Source organism: Alosa alosa, chromosome 10, assembly GCF_017589495.1.
Source record: "Alosa alosa isolate M-15738 ecotype Scorff River chromosome 10, AALO_Geno_1.1, whole genome shotgun sequence".
Taxonomy (NCBI): Eukaryota; Metazoa; Chordata; class Actinopteri; order Clupeiformes; family Clupeidae; genus Alosa; species Alosa alosa.
The window spans coordinates 8684438-8708859 of record NC_063198.1 but is presented as its reverse complement, the minus strand read 5'-3'; the positions used below and the strand labels follow the sequence as shown (position 1 = coordinate 8708859).

General features: G+C 40.9%; 1 protein-coding gene across 4 annotated transcripts in view; it reads left to right on the top strand.

Annotated features, from left to right (window-relative positions):
- The window catches only part of cfap20dc (CFAP20 domain containing), a 62406-nt gene that overhangs the window by 4421 nt on the left and 33563 nt on the right, over positions 1–24422 (top strand). For all 4 annotated transcript variants that reach the window (XM_048255159.1, XM_048255160.1, XM_048255158.1 and 1 more), the window contains 5 exons: positions 2064–2214; positions 3035–3181; positions 21233–21379; positions 21922–22035; positions 22379–22477. In XM_048255159.1, the coding sequence (XP_048111116.1) occupies positions 2064–2214; positions 3035–3181; positions 21233–21379; positions 21922–22035; positions 22379–22477 (658 nt within the window). The remainder of the gene's footprint in view (positions 1–2063; positions 2215–3034; positions 3182–21232; positions 21380–21921; positions 22036–22378; positions 22478–24422) is intronic.

Sequence of the window (24422 nt, the reverse complement as noted above, 5' to 3'; positions counted from 1 at the left end):
TGCATACCTTTAGTGGCTCTTCTCCCACACCTGCTAGCCACTCAGCCGGTATTGGCGTCAGGCTTGTCTAATGCAGTTCCTGGGAAAGTGAATGTCTGGGTTACAACTGACCCTTACAAACACCGGTAGGGACCAGACCTATTACAATGTCTGCATTCTGTGCGTGTGCTGCGGCATCCTGCAGTGAAATATACAGCCTAGCAACAGAACGCTCAGTGTCAGTCGCAGGTCATGTGTCCTCCAACAGGATAATGACCCAAACACACTGCTCACACTGCACCCAAGAACGATTCAGGAAGGAACAGTGGACTATTCTAAAGCGGCCTTCTATGATTCCAGACCTGGTGCCTCATTACAGAAACTTCCTAACTATGAAACCCTATCTTATCTCAGTTTAGGATGCTATTTAGGATTTTTGGTATTACAGAAGCATGTTTCCTAACTGCATTTAGGGAAAAAATCCTATCTTAACTTAAGATAGGAATTTGGCCATTACAGAACCATCCTAACCATCCATCAAGAATTTCCTAACTTCCTAACTTAGGATGGCACAGACCCTGTCCTAAATTCAAAATAACTGCCAAAACTGACTGCAACAGTCTTGTTGGGCTGTTGCATGACAAGATGAGGAACACGACTATTAGGGACACAAAGCATATTTCACTAAATAAGTTAATTAAGTGAAAACTTTGACAAGCAATATACAATGTATAAGCTATGTGTTATGTGTAAAACATTTTTAACATTTATAACAAATAAATAGTCATCATTATAACAGAATATTAGGCTATTATTTATTATTATTAGGCTAATATGTTTTTGTTTTTCATCATTTTAACCTGCACAACAGATTAATCAATATTAACACACTCTTATGTTTCCTACATGAATATAGGCCTAACCTATTTCTCTTTGAAATTAGGCGGGGATCACATTAGCAAGCAGCAAGCGGCAGGTTTCCTATTGTTCTCTATGGTTTGGCAACGGAATGGTGGCAACACTGGCGTAATGCTAGCATTGAACAAGCTGAGCGTTGAACTTGGTTCAACTTTCAAAGCGCAACGCAAGCGTATTCAATTGACAAACTGTTTGTGTTGCTTAGGAACAATATAAAAGGTATTATGGTCTGAGCGTTGCGTTACGTTTGCCGCTGCCGGTTGCCGCTGGCTGATGTGATCCCTGTTTTATGGTTCCCATCTTGAGCAACCAACTGTACAAGATTCTTTAGAACACCGTCTTTGCAACCTGACATTCTAATCATAGATACAGGCAGTCAGGTATACATTCTAATCATGGAAACAGGGATGACAGGACGTTTGCCGATTTAAAAATCTAACTGACAGTTACAGTTAGGACTTCTTAAGATAAGATAGGAGGTCTGACATAAGATAGGACACAGCCATGAGTTTAAGAACTGCTTCTGTAATAGGAAGATACAGTAGGATTTTTCCAATCTTTGAAACCTAAGATTAAGTTAAGATAGGACAAGCAGTGAGGATATTTTTCTGTAATGAGGCCCCAGAATCCCATTGACCATGTTTGAAAAGAGTTGAATCATGTAGTCTGCGGAAGGCAACCTTAAAACTTGAGACGACTGGAACAGTTACTCAGGAAGAGTGGGCAAAACTACATGGTTGACAGATGCAGCGTTCTCATTTAGAGCCACAGAAAGCATGTGTTGGAAGTGATTGCATTTAAAGGTTTTGCAACACACTATTAGGTGAAAGACACCATCATGTTTGTTACTGTAATAGCATTTTCGTTGTTTTTTTTCCCCAAAATGTACGATTGAATGAATTGTAAATCAAAATCAATGTCTAAACATGTCATAATCAATGATGAAAGCCAACTGTCCAATTGTCTGTTTCAAATTATTTCAAAGAAAAGGGTTTTTGATTTTTGATTTTTTTTTTTACCAACAATTTCAGCCACGACTGTACTATGTTCTACTCTGCATCTTTTATACTGACTGTTGTGTTGACATATGGACATTTTCCTGTAACAAAAAAGAGTGTGATTTCCATTACCTCCTCAATGCCATTGTTGGGGTTCCTTTTTTACAGTGGTGTAACATGTGCATAGATGTGGGTTCGTTCACCCAAGAGATGTTCAAGGGAGCGGTGTTTATGCATTTGGATTCCATTAGCATATCAGCCTCATGCAAGGTCAGGCGGATCTTCACCATGAAAGCTGAGCCTGCGGACTCGGACAGAGGTGGGAAGCATGGCCTGGAAAAATTTGACTAGATGATGAATGGAATGTATCATGAGAATATCTCCGGAGTGTGTTTTCATGGAAAAACCCTGGTGTCTCAGTGCCTGTCTTTCTTTCTGAATAAGTGACTTTGTGAAATTGGTGAAATCAGTGGTACTCCCTTGAAGGTATACAACCAGACTAATTAAATGAAGGACATTTGGGATTTTCTAGTAATTCACGTGTTGTTAGTGTAATAACATCATTGTATTAACTAAATTCGATCGTGAACACATTCTCATCTACAGTCTGTCCATACCCTTCATATTAACAAATAAAAGACCATCATGTCCACAGTGAAGAGCAGCGAGTACTTTTGAAAACACTAAAATGAGACACCATCACATGCCATTGGGATTGATATCCCTCTATCTATCAGTGCATCAAAATTAAGCGTGGTTTTGAGTTTCTTGTGAACTAGTGTAAACCGCAGGTCTATTTAGCTATCTCTTTGAACTGCCAATGAAGTTTGGGTATTTGCATTTTCATTATAACTGATGGCTTACTAAATATCATGAACATTCCTAAACTGCTATGTCAGTAACTCACAATAGCTTCATCACTGCTGTCTCTGGATTTATGTTTTTGTTATGTAACCACCACTGAGTCTCTGGAGAAAGCTAACTTTTAAACATGAAAATGTCTTGCCTGAACTTCTCATCCCACACTGGTGCTTCCTTTCATGCTCTATTTTATATTGTACATCTGTTTTGTCCTGCAAAATAAACTAATTATTAGTTATTAGTATAATTAATCATTACTTTCATTGTATGTCTCCCAGATCTCTACATCTATAGACATGGCAGACTGGATGAAATACCCAGGGCTTGCCAGTTTCCAGTTGAGGTTCAGCACATCACCAAAGTCATCAGCATGAAAACCGCGTCTGCGTCTGACGTTAGAGCTGGCTCTTGGAAAACAGATTCTGGTAAATCAGACAGAAAATTATAAACCAGGCTGATGTTGCTCTGTTTTACCTTCACCCACTCATCAGTGAGCAATTTTGTTGGGATTGGGCTTTGTGTTAAAATAGGAAGCAAAATTGGCCTGGAAATGAGTTTTTCTCTTATAACAGAAAGCAGCTCCAGTGTTCTCATGTTAAAATGGAACAGATAGTTCCTGTGAGAGTTTGTGAAGAAATTACCAATTCTACTAGCATATGTAGAGTTTTCCATTTCAACAACTAACTAATGTTGATGTGATTCCAAATATTGCTTTGTGTGTGAAGTTAACTTTTCTTTTTCTTTAGTCTCATGTAATGGTGGCAACCCCAAGTAGTGCAATGTTCAGGTGCCAGGCAGGCGTATTTTCCTGCCACAAAGAAAACCACCGTCAGCTATTTTAAATAAAATAAAGAAAAAATAATGAGGAAGACTGAAGTGTTCATTTTTAAGAGTTCACAGTAGCACTCGTTTACTGAATTATAACAAAATAAACATCACATTGTAGTTAACTGCTTCCCCCTTTAATCTTGTTTGCAGCATAAGCATGTTTCAATTGAACTCTGAAATTCACCAAAAACACGAAATATAACAAAACAAAAACAAATGTATGTTTGTTGGCTTTGTGTGAGCCTGTTGTGTGTTGTGCAGTGTAGCCTACGTATAGTGTGTGAGACTGGAGTTTGGTGTGAGCAGTTTAAAGATGTTGGAAGGACGAGCATGGTGCGGTTTTGTCTGTAACTCACAGCTGTTTTCCAAGATATTCTGGCCAGGTCCTATGAAGGTTTTCAACAGAAACGCTTGGCTTTTGGATATCCTAATCCATAAGAACTAGTGTGGCTATTCTGTAGAATGATAATTCCTCTTAACGTTTCAAGTAACCTACTCCATGAGAATCAGTGTGGATATTCTGTAGAATGGTCATACCTCTTAACATTTTTGCGTATCCTACCATGAAATACGAATCCTGTGTGGCAGGCACGCTACTGAAATGTCTCTAAACATATAAGGCTTAAACGAGTCAAAAGAAACTTCGTGAACTCGCAAAACAACAACTATTATAAACAAAAATCCGCTCATTCAGGCTCGCTCCAATGCTCTCTGCGTCTTGCGTCTCTGACTCTGTCTCTCTCTCATTTTGAATGTGTGCGCACTTCCTATATACTGAAAGTAAATGTGGGTGGATATAATTACTTGACAAAAACACAGCAGACTTCGGCAGAATTCCAGATATCCAAGTTTCAGGCTTTACTTTACAATAACGCGCGTCAAGGGAGAATACAGCCTTCAGCTCAGAAGCATCGACTACCATTCTAAATACTACCGGAAGAGACTGGCCTTTTATGCTCAATTTGCAAGGGTGTGGTTCAAGAGGATGTCATAGGTACAACGTCCTGTGATTGGCTTTCTCTTCCCGCCGTTCAGTCAGCCACACCCAGACACACCTACACAGACCTACTTGACATTAACATATTAGGCAGGCTCCTCAGGTAGAAATGTTATACAGGATGTTCTAAACATTCTTACACTTAATTCATTGTCCTCCTTGTACTGAGACTATAAAAATGATACCAAACATGAGTACATTTAAAGTTAATAACACAAACATATAATCCAGCTAAAGTTTTAACCCAGGGTCTTTGTCTACCCAAAAATAGAACAAAGGAGTTTGTGGAACAGATGGTAGAAGCAAAAGGTGCCCAGTGGGGAGCATTTCACACCTACATCTGCATTGAATAGATCAAAGCAAGAAAGAGAGAATATACTTTCAATGTAAATGGAGCTAAGCCTCCATCTAGTCTGGGGCAAGAATATGTCATAAAAATAATTCCCATCAATACACAGGAACCACTCCCACATTGACGTGACGGGAGAGAGTGAGTTCCATTTCATTCTGACATTACTAAACCAGTGTGAAAAATACTCTGAGTTAATCATTCTGCTACATTTCCCCTCCCATGGAAAGACAACCCATGGTTGGTGAAGGGCAGAGCTAATAATGATGCTAAAAATGAAAATGAGCTAAAACCGTGAAAATCCTCCTCTTCGGAGTGGTCTAAGAAAATCTCATACAAGGTTTGCTTTTCTTGTTTGTCGACCTCATCCGCAGTAGTGAAGCAAGGTTTGAGGTTATTTACATGTATATTGCACAGATCTTCTCCAGTGTCCTCTCTCACTACTTCACAATTGACCGGGCCTAACTGCCGTAAGACTCTGCCTTTTCCACTTCGGGGCCAGCTTTACAGAAAAGTGTTTTGCTTTGCAAGATTGGGGATGATTGCGCTCCCACACCCTATCTTTTGGCAAGAAAGTTACATCTTTTCTGTTTTTGTTATAGTTTCTAAGCTGTTTTGCTTTCTTACTGCTGATGTGTGCTTTATTTTGCAGATCTTTGATGTGTTGTGTTATGTATTGGCCGTTCCTCAGACCTGCACGAGAGCAGACAGCACAATGTCACACACATCCCCCATCCACAAGGGGCGCCAGCTACTTCCAGTCTTATTGGTGATTGACTATAAGACCTGCTTAATGGCAGTCAATCGAGAGAGGCTCGAAGAACTGAGGAGCTCAGCTGCTGGGCCGATGCAGTGAACCTCCAGGCTGCTTTGCCGGGCGGCACGTGAACTTTGCACCTTTTCAGTATTCTGTTTGGTTTATTGGAGAGACTGGAGTGAGGTGGCCCGTCGGGACGGTAAGCTGGCCGCCCCCTGGCTTCTCATTCATCTGCTAGCTCAAACATACTGACTGACACGTCCTCTGCACACATTCAGATAAGGGGGTTTAAGGTCTGAGGAACGTAGTAATTTCACCTAGACGTGTAACGCTGGCTGCTTGACTAGAATTCCCTAATATTTGCAAAACATAACCAGAGGTGTCAGGGGAAAGACTTTGACCCTTAAGTACAGAAGTTTATCCATAGGACCCCGAAGCTTTCGTCCCAGTTGCAGAATTTAGGGCGAATCGAAATTCAGGTAAGTATTGATTCAGGTAAGTAATCCACGACAAAGGATGAAATCATGCACTTCAAGTTCCGGTTTACCCTTTCCTTTAAGTTTGTTTGTGGATGGTAAGCTGTGGTCAGTTTGGGCGTTACTGTCCAGGTCTGACAAACGGACTTAGGTATTCTCTAAGTATGTTGGACACAAATTGAGAACCTCTATCTGACAGGAGGAAATATGGAACTCCCCAGTGACTGAGAATTTCCTTGTGGAACAAGCAAGCAATGACTGGTGAAGATGCTGTACGCATGGAGAATAGCTCTACCCAGCGTGTATAGTAATCGACAAAGACGAGCAAGTATTAATTTCTTTCTGGGCTACATGGTAGAGGCCCCATGATGTCAACTCCCAAAATTTTTATTGGATATCTTATATCCAAATATCATATATCCAAATGATGGAATTTGGATATAATGGTCTGTTGGAGTTTGCCATTAGGTTTCTCATTTTCTCCTTTGCAAGTCGGACATACCACGCAGGCTCAGACATAACTTCTTACGCCATCCCACATTTTTGGCCAAAAGGCCACATCATGGAGTCGTTTATAGGTTTTAAACATACCCTGATGGCCATACAAAGGGGAGTCGTGGTAAAGTTGCAAAATGGAAGGTATGAGTTTCTTTGGCATCCATAGTCGATAATGATATTTGTTATCTGACAGATGAATTTTACTGTAGATCATATCTTCGATCATGGCATACACTACTTTCCCTTTGAGGCTTTGCATCCCTCAGCTAAGTCTTTGATGACTTTCTGTATCTCTGGATCTTTGTGTTGTTCCTCCCATAAGGTGGTACTTGAACATGGAAAGTCTTCTAACTCTTTCTGATTTGTTGTCATCGATACAGGAAGGTCCAACAACAGGACTCCTAGAAGGAGAGTCAGGAGCAACATTGAGTTTTCCTTTCCTGTACTCAATGACGAAGTGAAATTGTTAGGTTTTGTGACTATCTTGGCCACTAGGGGTCACTCTTGCATCCTTGCCATGTTTGTTTTGACAGCTAGATTATTTGTGTTTGTTTTCACAGCCATGTGCCTCTTTTGTTTTGATGGTCATGTGATTTGTGCCCCACCTGTTTTTGGTTAACTTTCCCTCCAATTCTTAATTTCCAATTCTGTGGTGGTCATGTGATCAATTACCTTGGGTATTTATTCTACCCTGTGCTTTGTTCTTGTCACTGAGTCTTTGTGTTGTTTGAGGGTGAGTCACTCGTGTACCTATTGGGAAAAAACTTTGGAATTACCTTTTTGCTTGCTTGGAACTTTGCGTTTGTAAAACTTTGGATCTTTTGAGACCACTTTTGTGAAACTTCATCCTGGAACTTGCCGCTGGAAGATGTTTGTTTGGAACTTTTGTGTCTTCTGAGCGTTTGGATTTTACTTTCTCTTTTTGGACACTTGATTGCCTTGACTGGACGTATCTTCATTGCAAGCTGTGGATTTTCCTGGACTTTGCCAATTAAACTTTATTGAACTTGATCCTTGTTGTCGGCCCTCTGCACTTGAGTCATTTCTCTGTTTTGCCTAGTGGGTGTTCACTGGATTAGACCAGTAGCCAGGGTTCCAGTCCCAACCCAATCTCACAGAAATTTCTGAAGGCGAAGTGCCCACTTCAGAAGACTGCTTGACATTTTAGTGCTATTTAACACCTACTGCAGAGAGGCGTGGTCAGTCACCACAGTGAACAATTTGGGTTCTAAGTAGTGCTGCCATTTTTCTAATGCTCAGATGACTGCCAGACATTCTTTTTCAGTTGCTGAGTAGTTCCGTTCTGCTTTATTTCATGTTTGACTTGCAAAAGCAACTACTTCCTCATTGCCGACTCCCTCCTTCTGGGCTAGCACTGCACCCAGCCCTACATCACTGGTATCGGTGTTGGTTGTCGTGAGCACGATTCATTGGCACTTGCATAGTGTTTGGCCGTATGTCTACGTGCGCACCTGCCTACCATCAGGCTACTCTGCTACGAGTAGAGAATTTCCCCTGTTTGTATATTCACTCCAAGTTGGCCTACCATAATTTACCAACTCTGCACTGTAGACCATAAATTGGCCATTTATATTTTTCTGTGAAATAACCAAATGTATTTGTTCAAATTTATGAAGCAGAATTACGCACTAGGCTACTTGGAACGTAACACATTTTTGTTTGCGCAGGAGAATGACGGCGATTAACAAATTGCACTTGTTGCTGGTTACTAATAAATACTATATATTTTTGCAAACAACAAAACTAGAAAGAATGGAGACAGCAAATGGGCAGGAACAAGGTCAATTGGTAGATATGCTTGTCAAAACGGAGCTGGATGTGTGGATGAATGAAGCACAATTATGCTTTACTAATGTTAAGCATGCACACTGTTTAAAATTACATGGTAAACCAAAGGTCAATTTAGCTTTTTTAGGGCTGTATAATGTTGACCAAATGAATATAGGCTGTTAGGCATGAATAAAGTAGGCTACTTTGTTGCTACTACTGCAACCCTTCCAACATTAATAGGGACATATGTTAACATTTTCCCGTATTCTGGGTGAGAAACCCGGATAATCTCTCTTATTTTCAATGTTCAGCTATGGAACGAAAGAGAACGTTATTTGGCGCCAGAAATCACATTCGCTCTAGAATCTTTGCTAGTGCCTAGATGACCCTCAGTCTCCACTGAGTCTCTATGAAAGCCACAGCGCGAGGCCTTTATTTTATTCCCTAGGCTACTCTGCAAGAAAGAAAGAAATGAGGGATAAACGTGGTGTACAGTGGGGTTCCCGAAGTGTGAAGACTGAGACTGAGAGTTACATGGAAAATATGCACCAAACAAGCCGCTTTGAAATTTTGCTGTTTTCATGAAAATAAAAGTTGGGTGAACCCCCACCCCCAGACTAAAAAAAGTCGGGTGATCCTCGGGTGAATAAAAAGACATGACCCTCCCCTATTTTCCGGTGGTCCATTCCATAAATACTGAACGGTCCCTAAATGATTTCTGACACTCATCAATCCATCTAAATGCACGTCATTTTCTTTTAAGGGCATTCATAGGTTCAGGCAGTTGTGAAAAACCTGGTACAAATCAACCTGGTACCACCCTGCCAAACCCAGGAAGTGCTGGATTTCCTTGATGTTGGTTGGGGTTGGGTAGGCTTTGATGGCTTCAACCTCCACTGGATCTGCAGATATTCTCTTTGCAGAGACTACATGGCCTAGGTACTTGTAGTGATTTAAGACAAAACTTGGACTTGAGATTTAGTGTGAGCCCCGTGGCTCGAAGTTTTTCAAGTACTGCATTCAGGTCTTGGAATTGTTTCTTGACTGAAAGTGAGTATATTACAATGTCGTCCAAGTATACTAAACATATTTTCCATCTCAGGTGAGCTAACACATGTTCCATCAAACACTGGAAACTGTCTGGAAAAGTCCAAAAGGCATAACCTTAAATTGAAAAAAAAAACAGTAGGTAACAAAAGCAAAAGCTTTTCGCTATGCTTGAAGCATTCGTGGTGACTTGCCAATAGCCACTGTAGAGGTCTAAGGTGGAAAAGACAGAACAGCCAGCTAGCGACTCCAATAGCTCATTGATGTTAGGCAAAAGATAAGCATCAGTTTCTGTCCATTCAGAGTAAGGCCTAGTCCACACGTACCAAACCGATCTTTTTTTTTCCTCCGTCTTCCCTGGAACCGTATCAAGAATATTTGCGTCCAAACGGATCCATCTCAACACGACTCAACACGTTACTTCAAACCCCAGGCCTATAGGTGGCACTGTGTCTTTACAGAAATTCACCAAAACTTGCAAAACTTGCGATTTAAAAACAGACAGAATAGGCTACGGCAAAATGGCTAGTGCAAGGAAACCAGAATTGTTTGTGTGGACTGATGGTGAACTGTCAACTGTAGCCAACTGTAAAACTAATAAACTTTATTTTACGGTTTGTGAAGGGTGCAGTCCCGTCCTTTATTTGGCTAACGCAGGTAGGCCTACTAATCACCTTTACTTTCTTTGGTTGTAGGATAGTCCGTGATTCACATTAGTTTTGGCTATCACCGCAATTAGGCTACTAAACGCAAGGCTTACCCAAGTTCTAGGCTATTCTGTCGCCACATTTATAATATTGCTATAAAACCTTCGTTAGTAACAGTCAATACTTTTGCCTGCATCAAATCGTGCATTCGCATTCAGTGGGCTACCATCGGCTTAACGTGAGTTCTAAGCATCTTTGTATGCTTATATCTGATTTCACTTTTCGACTGTGAATGCATGTATATATGTTGTAAGACATGTAAAATAAATGAATGACACTGGCACTACGCACAAATTAATGTAGCCTAAACTTACACCGCACTTTCCTAATAACTTAAGTTCTCTCGCGTCACTGACAGTAGCTAGAATGCATAAAAACACCGGGAAAAACAGTGTTCAGTCCACCAAGTCATAAGCTATCGGCGCTGCGCAGCATCAGTTGTGATATTTATCTTAGCGGAGTGTAATCGTAGGTAATGTCATGTATGAAAACTAGTATTGTTAGGCAATACTATAAGTGCAAGTCCAGGGCAGCTGAGGTGTGGCGATGACATCATCGATACGCCAAGCAGGATGTCTTGGTTTAAGCTGTCTAAACGAACTCAAACGGGCTCACGGTTTCAGATTTCTCCACTCTGGGACCAGGTTTCAGAAAAGTGCGGTTTCGTGCAGTGCGATTCGTTTGGACGCTCGGCCAAGACGAAGCAAAACCTCTGCGTTTAACCTAAAAAGCGTCTCCGTGTGGACAGGCCCTAAGATGGCTCTATTATCCCTTTGTCAAGCATCTCCTTCAGATGTTTTCTACTACCAGTTGTTTTTCCACAGACATCCTGTAAGGTTTCTGTTTGATTGGTACATCATTGTTAGTGTATATGTGATGTTGCAACAGATCAGTTTGCCCTGGCTTCAAAGGACACAGGTCAGGTTTGGATTCCAAGAGCTGTCTTAAACTTGCTTTTTCCCCATTCCTCCACAACAGCATTTGATACAGCAAGGTCAATGTAGTCTTGCGACGTCAGCACAACAGGTTGAGGGGACAAGCGAGGGGGAGGAACCGAGGACAAAAGTGTAAGTGTAGGCGGTACACCACAGTTAAGTGTTGGATCTTTACTCTGTTGGAACAGGTAAGTCTCTGGTCTGCCTTTAAAACTATACTGACAGTCGGCAGCATGAATTTGCAGTCCACTGTAAAACAGATAGTCCAGGCCAAGAACAACTCTGTATGCAAGTGCTTTTAGGGACAAGACTGCCACCGGCAAGGTACAAGCATTGTGACTTCAAATAAAATCAATGGTCACTTCAGCCCATTCAAGAGAGGTCTCCGTTTTGCCATTTGCTAAGAAGAGTGGCCCATGTACCAATGTCTATAGGAACTACCAGCTGTTGAAGTATGTTGCAATCACCAAGTCCTTGTTTTTCCACAGTTCTGGTTGTACGCGGTTTCCTTGTAGCGCCACGAGAGAGATCCATTTGGCCACTACCTTGCGGTCCAGTCTTTTGAGGTCGAGACATGCTCTTTGATGGTGTTTGGGAAGATTGAGGACCTCCAGCAGGGGATTGATATTGAGGACATGAACCAGGTGTGTGTTGACCTTTACACCGCCAACAGGTCACAGTAGGCTTCTCCAGAGGTTTAGAAGTTACCTTCTGCAGAATCAACCCGTCCCCAGAGATAACTAGCAAGCTGAGGTCTGATATTTTTCAGGATCATCTTCACAATATCTGAATCAGAATTCCAGGGCTTGCAAAGAGCATGGTAAGAAATAGCAAAATCACGAACAGATTCACATTCTCCTTGCCTTCGACTCCTGACTCGTTCTGCAAACTCCTCCTCGTAGTCTTCAGAAGAAAGCAGAAAGGAAATCCTTTTCAAAGTCAGTCCAGGTCATAACCCAGGTCCTGGCAATCTCCCACCGCTGTGCCATGAAGAACTGTTCTGAAAGTAGCCAGAATCTCTGGATCAGAAAGTGGGTGAACAGCCAGAAAGTCATGACATTTAGACAAATACCAAACAGGGGCTGCATCATCATTTGGTCTTCCATAGGTGGGGAAAGACAATGTGATATGATCAGTTTTAATAGTACCATGCTGTAACCCAGGTACTGGCACAGGTACAGTGTAATTGGACAAGGACCTTGAATGAGAAAGAAGGGAATTAGTGTTAGAGAAACTGTCCTCTATCTTCTCAAGAGCCTGTATCTTCATTTTGTTCGCGGTGTTTTTGCGAGACATGTAAATTGCCCACTGAGGTGTTTAACTGATCCAACATTTTGACACAATGATCCATTTTATGTGACAGATGTACAGTATACAGTTTACATTTACTGTATGATTGGCAAAAACAGTTTGATGGTCGACTTCCTGTTGTAACTGTTCCACCATAAAGCGGACTTTGTGGAGTTGTGCAAGGTCCAGTGGCCGGTTGCACAAAGTTACCTTAAGTTACCTTAAGTTCCTCATTTCCTCACGCAACCAATGTTTTCATGCCCTTTAACCCTTTCGTGCCCGTGGTGAACATTCCATTTTTGGTGCTGGATAACCTCACACAAAAAAACCTTATTTCTTGAGTATAATGCATACCATCAATGGGATATACATACCACTGTAATCAGAAGGATCAGTTCTATGAAATGATGTAAAATACATATGGTAATGTTGATATAGTAATGAACAGTATTTAAAAATCCTCTCCAAATGTATATCTGGAATTTGTCAAAATTTAATTTCATTCACATAAAAATGAATTTTCATCATATTTCTCTACAAGATAGATACATTAACCTTTCAAAAGTTATGATAATTTTAGTGATCAGTGTAAAAAAATGCAGGAAACGGGATTTAGAATGTTGACAGAATTCCCATTCACTTTCTCACCAACAACAGACAAGTATGCATAACAACTAATAATCAAGTCAGAAACAAAGGTTTAGATTTATTTGGTCTATAATTATTTGTATATAAGCAAATGCTACAGTCAATAAGAATGACATAAAAAAACATACTGTACCTTACCAGAATAAAGTATACTGTATTCATTGAAGACCATTTCAGAAAAAAGACATAAAATACATTTGATTCAACAAATACAACTTCCTTATATAAATCAGTATAATATGAAAATTATATACATATATAAAATGTATTATTATTTATGAAAAGCTAGGAATACAATCAACATCACTCAAAACTCAATGTGTTCTAAACATTTGAAAGTGGATTACATACTTAGAACAAGCCTGTGGAGAATAAACACATACACACATATACACACAAACTCATACCCACACAGACACACACAGAGGAGGATAGGGAAAGGTGGGGTGGGGAACCTGAAGGTTGAACACAGAAGAGCTATGACTCATTACTAAACGCATCCCCTTTTGCAGAAAGCCAAATCTGACAGCAATTTGTTTATCAATAAAACAAATTTGCCTACCGTTACACTCCAGGGCCATACAAGCTACTTTAGTTTTATTATGTACGTTTTTTATAACAAGCTCCTGCTGTACAGGAATATGTACTTCATGGAAAGACGACAGAGTAGTAGTTCAGAGTGAAGGTGAGGCTGAAATTTCAACGGAAATGCCTGCCGGCTGTTGTGATAGATTTCCTCCAAAGTCTTTCTGGCTGTAGCTACCAAACCTAGGTTCAACATCAGATTCTGCATTGCATTGTCAAACTTGAAATAACAAGAAGTTACTGACAACGGCAATGTCAATGGAGAAAAGGTGCTTTCTGGTATTCTGCGTTTTTTGGAGTACACAATATGTATTTATCATTTGGTCAACGTCCCCTGATCCCTGCCAAGACTTGGTTCCCCAGTAGCAATGGATATTAGGGAGGGAAGTGAACCCCATGTGAATGATCAATCCCAGAAACCTGTGAAACTCTTCTGAGGTCTTTGTCCCATGCCCCTGCACTGTTTGCATACGACGGCCTACTAAGCACAAGCTCCCATTCCTTCCGGTTGGTAAAACCACATATTCCTGGGGCAACAATGTGAGTAAAAAAAGAACATAACAAGTCTATTTCACACAGTGTTTTAGTGAAAGTCTGCACCATCCTACGCACGGCACATCAATCTATACCTTCTTCCTCCATCCCCTCATTGTCTTCAGCATTGTGAGCGCAAGCTCATGAGCAGTCAGCTACCTCTTCAGGCTTGCGAGAAGGTCTGTGTAGGTCTTGTCATCCTTCATCTGAAACAACAGCGAAATCATACAAATACCTTTTATTAATGTAAAAAATAAAATTACAAAACTACAGATTTGTGCATATATGCACACAAAAGAAGAGGTAGCCTAAACTATTGAAGCATCCTCAGAATATACTCGAAATATTTCTAAGTATGAAAAGTCATTTTATTACACATGGGTTTAGCTACCCTAAATCTGATTGCCTGGCTGGCATCAAGATAAAGACAGATTACATTTCACCTAGTAACAAACTGCTGAAATGCAATAATGACATTTCTGACAGAATATGATGTGATGTGATGTGATTTCACATCATGTTTTCTATAACTACATATTGAGAGGAGTTGTGCTTCATCTATTTCAAGTCATGCCATCTCAGAAAATGTTGAGACAAGCACGTCTGATGTTTGTCATTTAGAAGTTAGCAAGCTAAAATAGTTCACACTACAGACTGCACTACAGTAACAACCCGAGGAAAGGCAATAAGTTTCTGACAGAATATGTGATTTCACATCTTATTTTCTACAACTACATATTGAGAGGAGTAAAAATATTGCTCAACTTATTTCATGTCAGAACGTAACGCAACTTGAAACGCGGCGCCCATTGATTTATTCAGCTTTGGTTTGCTATACTGTCTTGCTAATAATGCTTACCTAACAAGCAAATTGGTACTAGATAACAAACTTACGGCCCCAGCTGTGGCGCAACTGGCTGGGGCACCTGCACCGTACGCTGGCGACCCGGGTTCGATTCCCGCCCCGTGGTCCTTTCTGGATCCCACCCCTGCTCTCTCTCCCATTCGCTTCCCGTCACTCTCCACTTTCACTATCATTAAAGGCATAAAAAGGCCAAAAAAAATATACTAAAAAAAAAGAAAACTAACTTACCTACAGGTTATATACTAACAGGTTTTTAAATGAAACTGTCAAATGAAAATAACTGACATCAAAAGCAAACGAGAATATTGCAAGCAGTTCAGAATTATACAGTTAGCTAAAGTTACGTGACGATGCACTAGCCCCCCGCTAAGCCATAATGTTGACACTGATGAGAAAGCATATTACTGTCAAATAACATGATTTAAGGACTTCAAATTAAGATAAACTATAACTAGAACTGATGTAAAAACAATATTACCTCAGTTTATCCAGCTGTGTGGTTTCCAGTCGAGGTAAACTCCAACTTAAGTGCAGGTGGCATCCGGCTGTCCACGTCAAATGCACCGACTCAAGTGAAAATATTTTTTCAAGACTCATCTTCAAGTATCCAAAACATTTCGCGCCATAAACCCCTTATGTTGTCAGCATTACGGGGAAGACTTCAGAAATAAAATCAGTCATTGGACAGCTGAGATATTAGACGATTGGTCATCGTTACTTTTGTAACGAAATTAGAACGGTCAGGCTCGTAAGGGTTAAAGCAACACCAAAGAGTTTTTTGTACCTTAAAATAATGTTTCCAAAATCGTTTCAGTGGTTCATCACTTGTAACAGGGTGAACGGCACTTCTGCATTCGCTTTGCGGCCCTCTATCGGCTATAACCGCACTATGTAAGTTTGCCAGATCGGGTAGCGGGTCTGTAGTTCGATGGAATGAGACATAAGAAACTACAAATTTGACTTGCATCTGATGTCGCAATACATCGTACTTTCATAAATCGTGCAACATACTCTACCTTGTCTGTGGACATCGTTATTTGCAAAGCCGGTGCTGGATAAACAAATAGCGTGCGTGCGACAGAGGGTTCTTTGGTGTTGCTTTAACATGTTCTCCAGTTCATTATCCAATTTGTCTTTGGTGTCTGTAACAACTGAAGTCAGATTTGTAAATTGCTCTTCTGTTTTGTTTGAAAAACAGTTAGGTTTAACCTAACTTTTCAAAAACCAAGGACCAGTTGTCAGTATGGCTAAAAGAATGCAAAGCCAGGTTTCCTAGAGTTTTTCCAGGTGTAGAAAGGGCAGAAGGTAGATCACGCTGTGTTTCAGCAGAAGAAGCGGATGATGGAGTAGCCATATCCATATCTGATTATTCAGTGTTTCTTTCAAGGTCTGCTGGTGGCCGGGAAATGCCTGCATAAAATATGCAACCTTGGAAGTGTAGAAGAAGCAAAATCAGACATCTCTGAAAGTTTGGCTAGAGTTGGTGGGCCAATCAGGAGGTTGGGAAGGGAAATGTTAGCATCTATGGGATCGCAATATGGGGGATGAACATATTGAGTGGACACATCAGGTGGTGTGGGTGGTGAGTGTGTGTGATTAGACTGGTCTTGCACAGACATGGTTTAAGTAAACACAAAATGAGTGCTAAGATTAAACTAACTTTGCAAAGATGCGCACAAGTGAATACCAAATAAATTAGCAAAAGAGCATAAAAAAACTCCTTTTCAAACCCACACAGTATTCAAAGTGAATTCAATTATGCAAAGAGTTCAACAAAACAAAGCTCAGCACATTACACAATGGGTTTGTGATTTTTTTTGTAAAAAGTTCATAGTGCAGAACAAGTTCAACAAAATGTCTCAGGTTGGGAAACTGAGTCCCACAAAATTCAGTGAAACAAGTTTTTTTTTCACATAGTTTTGTTAGTGTTTAAAGTCCCTGTTCAGGCGCCATTCTGTAAGGGCTGATTCAGACCGGGTGCATGGCGTGAGCGTGGCGTGTCTGTTGCATGTCAGTTGCGTGGCATTTTCTATGTCTTTGCACACCAGAAATGTGTCTGATACTGCGTTGCGGCGGCCTCTCTGCCTATTAAAACATCTCTTAATTTTTTTTCTTCACTGTTTTGAATGGAAACGCTTCCAACACGCTTGCGTGTCGTGAAAAATAGGCGTCGGTCCTATTTCTAGCATGCACGTGTTTTTGGTGCGGTTTGAGCCGCGCCTGAGACGTGCATGTCACGCAGGCAGTGTGCAAGCTCTAACCTGTTCACATGGGAGCCGAAATAAAAACGGACACGCCACACAGCTGACACGCTCACGCCATGCACCCGGTCTGAATCAGCCCTAACGGTGGCGACCCCAGGTAGTACAATGTTCAGGCGCCAGGCAGGCCTATAATCCTGCCACTAACTTAAGAAAAGCACCGTCAGCAAATTTAAATAAAGTAATGAAAAAATAATGAGGAAGACTCAGGGCCAGATGTACTTACATTTGCGAACGTAGCGTTATCAGCGTCATGGACACACTGCAGATTGCGAACGCTGTCAGACCCAAGTTTCCGTTGTATTTATGAATCATTTAATCCTTAGTGTAAACTGCGCCTTTCTCTGCCTTTCTCCGCCCATAAACGCAATTTACGAACGTCCACAACTGAATGGCAGTGTGTAAACAAGCAGGGAGATAATAAAGATCAGTAGTTCTACTCAAACTACTTGTGCACGTAGGCTATGGAAGATTGGTCAAATCTAGCAAGTAGGAAAGTGAATGACGTGAAAGTGAAAGTAAGACATTCGAAAGGTCAACGAAAGTTAAGGTTGCTTTTGGTAGTACAAATACTTTTACCACAAAAACTGGTGTTCTAAATAGCGATTCTGTTGTCTTTGAAAGGTTCTCTTATTGACGCATTGAACTGCAATTTGGATTAACACCTGCTTTTACAAGGAGGACGTATTTAGGCGCAGAATAGACGTGCGCTTTCAGGAGCAGTCTTTGTACATACTGCGGAATACATAATTAGGCGCTCTTTACTCTTCCCCTACCATCTTTTTACGCTAAACTCCCACTTTCCCCTGGATCCTCCCATGAATGCATATGCATGACATGACAAACGCAATCTGCCACTTTCAGCTCCCGTGACAAGCAGTTTGCACTTTTACATCATTGCGGCCTGTTTGTACATACATCGCAATGATTTTACACACATATTGCGAAACAAATACGCCTGAAGTGGGCACAAAAGCGTTAGTACATCTGGCCCTCATTTGTTTGTTTTTAAGAGTTTACAGTAGCACTCGTTAACTGAATTATAACAAAATAAACATCACCTTGTAGGTAACTGCTTCTCCTTTAAATCTTGTTTGCAGCATAAGCATTTAACTAGTTTCAATTGAACTCACCAAAAACAAAACAAATGTATGTTTGTTGGCTTTGTGTGAGCCTGTGGTGTGTTGTGTAGCCTATGTACATGTATGTGTGTGTGAGACTGGAGTTTGGCGTGAGTAGTTTAAAGACGTTGGAAGGACGAGCAAGGTGCAGTTTTGTCACAGCTGTTTTTCAATAGATTCTGTCCAGGTCCGTATGAAGGTTTTCAACAGGACGACAATTCCACTTGCCGTTTTGGATATTCTAATCTGTAAGCACCAGTGTTGATATTCTGTAGAAATGATAATTCCTCATAACGTTTTTGGATATCCTACTCTAAGAACCAGTGTGAGTAGCTGAGAAGTTTCAAAACGTAGTGTAGGCTACCGACGTGCCGGTTTTCCGCTTGGGGTTGCAGGTGAAGCCGGGAAGACATCTCCCAGACCGCAAAATGCGAATCTTGTGTGGCAGGTACGCTGCTGAAATGTCTCGAAACATAAGGTTTAATCAAGTCAAAAGAAATGTTGTGAACTCTCAAAACAACAACTAAAAAAAAATCTGCTCCTTCAGGCTCGCTCCAATGCTCTCTGCGTCTTGTGTCTCTGACTCTGTCTCTCTCTCTCATTTTGAATGTGTGCAACTGCGCACTTCCTATTTACACAGGAACCACTCCCACATTGACGTGATGGGAGAAAGTGAGTTCCGTTTCATTTTGTTATTACTAAACCAGTTTGAAAAATACTCTGAGTTAATCATTCTGCTGCACACTGCTAAATCACCAACACTGGAAAAAAAATCGCTGGATTTACTTGATTTTATCAAATACATCTGTTGCACATGAATTAAATGTCTAGAATTAGTCCAGCATTTCTTTTACAAAATTGATTCATGCTGTGATAACACAATTTGATCAAGTAATTCCAATGAAATTGATTAGGCTTACAGTACATGAAATATTAATGTAATTTCAACATGAATGTGCTATACAGGTGGCATGTACTAAGAGTAGGCATTCAGATGTACTTAGTATTGCAACATCAATGTTAAAGCTGCAGTTGGCAAGATTTTTTTGATCATATTCACTGAAACCGACACTCTGCTCCGACAGAACAACATAAATCAGCCGGTTTTAGAAAAAATCTCTACCTAGAGCCTGTTATTTGTTTTGCAAAATCCCACAGCTCCCGGTTCTTCTGGTCCAATCAGAGCAGGGCTGTGTAAGATCTGAGTGTCAATCTCAGTCTGGTGCAGTCTGGTGCACACTGACGAGCACAAACTCGATGAGAGGGTGTCGCGATGGTAGTGGGGTAGGGGCTTGAGAGTTGTAAACATTTAAAATTTTGGCTAAGTCCCCTAAATCTATCAGACTTGCCAACTGCAGCTTTAAAGGAAGATAACTTTGGTATTTAAGACTTCAAGATGAAGTTTTATAATGAAAATGTGTCATGACACCACTGATACTTTGTGCATCCTCAATGCCTAACACACTCATGGTGGGAACAAAGCATGATTCATCTCAAAGCAAACTCAGCTCCAAATTGTACTTGTCTCTAGGCATAATCCTCTTTAAGAAAACTCCAACACTGGTCAATACTGTTAGCTGCGTGATTATCTCAGTGTTCTTGCAAAGACTCATGGGAACACAATGAAATGGGGACACCAAGGCATTCCATGTGTTCATTTGCCTTACTGGTTCAGTACTTAGATGCTTCACATTGATCTTACACGATTCTGTTGGATAAATTCATTGGTGTGACTATGTGTCAGTTCAACGTAATAACATTTAAACAGTTTGAAAGAAAACATGAGATTATTTAATTTCATGTTTTGTGGTTTAGTAACTGTGACAAACCCTCTTTTCCTTTCTTCCTTACCTTATGTGATCCAATTAGAAAAATGGATTACTCAATTAAAATGACTATTTTTGTGTTTCATTCAAAACGAGACTGTTTAATTGTAACATAATATAGTTTCATAAATTGGACAGCCCTGACTTTTCCTTTTTTACAGTGAAGATGAAGTGATTTTTCAACTGGCAACATTTGTGCTTTGTGGGAGTTAGAAGTCCTTTATGAAACATTGCTTTGTATTTTCGGTGTAGCAGTGTGTGTTTAGTTTACTCTGACCTTGTATGCTAGTCTTTGTAGCTCCAAGCACTCTTTGGGTTGTTTGTTTTCTTTGATCTACCCTAGAAAGAAAGCGTCTTTGAACACGCTGCTTGTCTGTTAGTGAACTTTTAATTTTCCTGCTGTTCTTCTGATTGAGAGCCTGCCAACAGAGACAGCACACAGTAACCTCACACACCCTTAAGCTCTCTTCTAGAGAAAAGATATGAGCCCATTCATTTCTTTTGTAATTCTGCTTTCATTGTCAGTTGTATTTTTTACGAGCATCTGTTTATTTAGGCCTGTTTGCAGTGTTATCTCAGCCCTCTCAGCGGATGGTGAGCGCACGTACAGTCAGACGAGGGATTGAAGAGAAACAGCTGCGTCAGTTGACATTATGCTCAGTTGTTGATAATCAGGAAATTATATGAAACTATAACGTTTTCAGAGCATCATATTTGAATTGACATAAAGAGGAATGCATTTTTTTTTCACAAAAAGAGCAAAAAAGTGTGGATAGGATTTTCAAAATGTATCAATAACAATGACATAGCTGAAGTTAGTTTTGCTGGCATTGGGCTTGTGAGAGCTAGATTGATAATGATCAAAACTGTGCAGCATAAGTGTTTGGGGAAAGAGTCAAAACTGATGTTGGAAAACAGAAAGACAGTGATTATGTATGTTCCTGTCTGACCATCACTACAGAGCAGACAGGCCCCCCGGCTAGTGCACGCAGTACCAAGAGCCACGACTCCTCCCATGTGGCCTTTGGCTCCAGAGTTGCACGTCCACCCCCATCCATTGGGAAGAAAAACAACCCAGCACCCAGCAGGCAAGGACAAGAGGACAAAGGTACGCACCACAACAGGCTCTCAGGTGCCCTCCGAGGAGGGCCCCGCAGCTATATCAATGCAGACCAAATAATGTCATAGCGTTTGGTGAACGTCAGGTGACTAGCTGGTATCTTGCGGGGTCAGTTTTTGCTGTAGAATGCTGGCTTAGATAATATTGATTGGAACAGAAGATTCCCTATGTGTTGCATTGAGTAGCTCAGAAAGTTGCATCTGAAACCAGATCAGAAAGTTGCATTGAATGGATTTTGTTAGTCTTCGCCAGCTCCTGTTTCCTGCACTAAACTGTGCAGAGCTGAGATTTATGTGTGTTCCTCTACTTTCATAATTTTCTTTTTCAGTTTGCCAAAAACTAGAATCTACCCTCTAGTTAGTGCTACTGGATAAATGATTTTGTAGCACAGAAACTTTGTAGTGTGAGTGAACATTTAAAAAAACTTTTTTCTTTACCACAGGCTCAAAAACCCACTCTGTTTTTACCCATTTGGTGCTTTGAAGAGATGTAGTGCAACGATCACTTACAGTATGTTTCCATGGATACAGGCAGATCTCGGAAGTTGCAGCCTTGTCCGCCTCCAGACAGGCCAGCGTCTGAACAAACTCAAACCAGGAGGCCTCAGATGCACAGTGCTGGGAGGGAAAGGCCCAACTTAACAGGTTACATACCGGATCCCTAATGTGCATGCTGTATTTTTCACTTTCCCAGATGTCCGGTTTTAGCATTTCAAATGTGTTCTCTGTTTAACATGCATTAATGTAGGCCGTACAAGAGGCACTTCATGTCTAATTTGGAAAGGGCTTGATTAACGTTGAATGTTGTTATTATAAAGCTCTTTCGAAAAGTGTTCCCTCTCATCAACATTTAGCTTTGAGCAGGGAAACACAGTTATTATTATTTATTAGTTTGCTGCTATTCTACCTTGCATACAGAGTTGCTCCAAATAAATAGCCTGTCGTGGTGTATTTTCTCTTGATTTGTTATACCTTTGTTCTGTTGTAGAAAGAGGAATTGTACCTCAGAAATGGGAGGTTGAACAGGCCCCTACTCTTCATCCTGTCCAGCCTGCCATCGGCCACAACAGAGCAGACGCTTCAGAAGGTAGGAAAGAAGTAAAGTGAAGGAAAAAAAAATGGGCCAAGAGTGTGTAGCCTAATGTGTTTTGAGACCATGTTGTGTAAGGGATAATGTATAGAACGCCGGTCATTATTGGGTAAAAATAAGTCCCGACAGGACGAACGGGACCCCGACACGCCAGCGGAGTGGTCTTGCTTCGCCCTGAAGGGACTTATTTTCCCAATAATGACCGGCGTTCTATACATTATCCCGCTTATTATACGGCTACTTACCAAAACGAAAAAATAAACTCCACGATATGTCTCTTAACATTTATTTGTGACCGTTTCGTTGTGCCTTTTGCTGAGAAACAAATAGTTCGGAACACACGCTGAACTTGAATCAAACGTTCTTTAGAACACAGCTGATCAACCGTCTGCCTTCACTTTTGAATGAAAATCTGTTGCCATTGACAGCGGTCATTATTTGGAGGTAGAACTTTGGGAAATCCCAATTAAGTCAATGGAGCGTTCTACTTGCATTGTGAAGAGCCGTATAATAAATAGTGATTATAGTGAATAGTGATAAATAGTGATACACTATAAATAATAAATTGATTGATTGAACAAAAGTCCTGATCCCTAACCACTACCAGCACCACCCTCTATTTAAGATGTTTACATACTGAAATTAGAATTTGTGACATCTATCTACCACAGATTGGTTACAGCAGCAACAGAAATGGGTGGTCTAGTCACTGAATGGCAGAGACTGAGAAGGTGTTTCTTGAACATTGGCTTGCTGTTGAGTTCAGAGACTATACTCTGAAAAAAATGCATCATGTCAGCAGGTGTCATGATGTGCACTGAAGATGGCACAGCTGTGAGAATATTTGTGACAGATTTAGCAAATGATATTTTGACATTTAAGAAGGAGGAGGTCAATAAAATGATGTATTGCTTGTGAATAATAATCTTGCAAAAATCAGTCAGGTCATGCAGGTAGGGTCAAAACACAGGTTAATTTTTGGCCTCCGTTCTCTATATTAAAATCTGCGAACTGAGCCGAGCACTAAATTGGATAAGCTAAGACATGATGCATATGGATGAGGAGCAGCAGACTGCTGTAAAGCTGCCTGGCTGTAAATGTAGGCACTGTAGCAGCACTGCTGTAATATGGGTGTAATTACTAGACATTGTATTCAAATGTCTTTAATAGAGAAGCGCCCCCTGTGTTTAAGCCCCCCCCCCAGCCTTTCCTCCAGACCCCCTCCTCCCAACCAGCCTCTTGAGAATGAATCAGAAAGCACATTAAGTTCACCCTCCATTCCAGGAGGCAATGAAAGATTCCTCGTGCCGTCTGCCGAAAGAGGGAAGTTCATTAGCAGTAATGGGACATTAAGTATACTGTGTAGGTCATAGGGAAGTCTCCAGGGTTGGGGTAGAGGGAGGGGTTCACGCACGCTGTGAGTAATTAGGAATGGTGATTATGGCGTGACGTTTAAAAAAAAGAAAGAAAGAAACAGAAAAAAAAGACGTGCGTTGAATGCCTTATCAAGCCGAGGAGCTCTCAAATGGCTGGCTGCGGCTAACATTGTGTGAAATGAAACAAATGACTAAAGTGCTGTTTTATTTGATTTCTTTTTTTCAAAAAGTTCATCTTTTTGTCCCAGAGTTTATATATCTATCATATTATGAGAATACTTGAAAGATGTTGGAGGGACTCCTGCGTCTCCCTGCGATGCTGTGTATTTTTCAGCAGAAAAAGCCCATCGTTGGGCTGTGCATAGTGACGCGGAGCTATGCTGGCTGTGGCTGTGACTGAGCCATAGTTATCGGCTCCCTGGTCTCTGGTGAGGCTCTGGTTCGGTTCCAGGGTATTTTTGTTCTTTAGCGCGAGGACACACTGACCCCAAAGTCGCATACATCCACACGACGCTCCCATTGTGATTCAGCTGCCGCATCGCACCCGCTCTCATAATGATGTTATT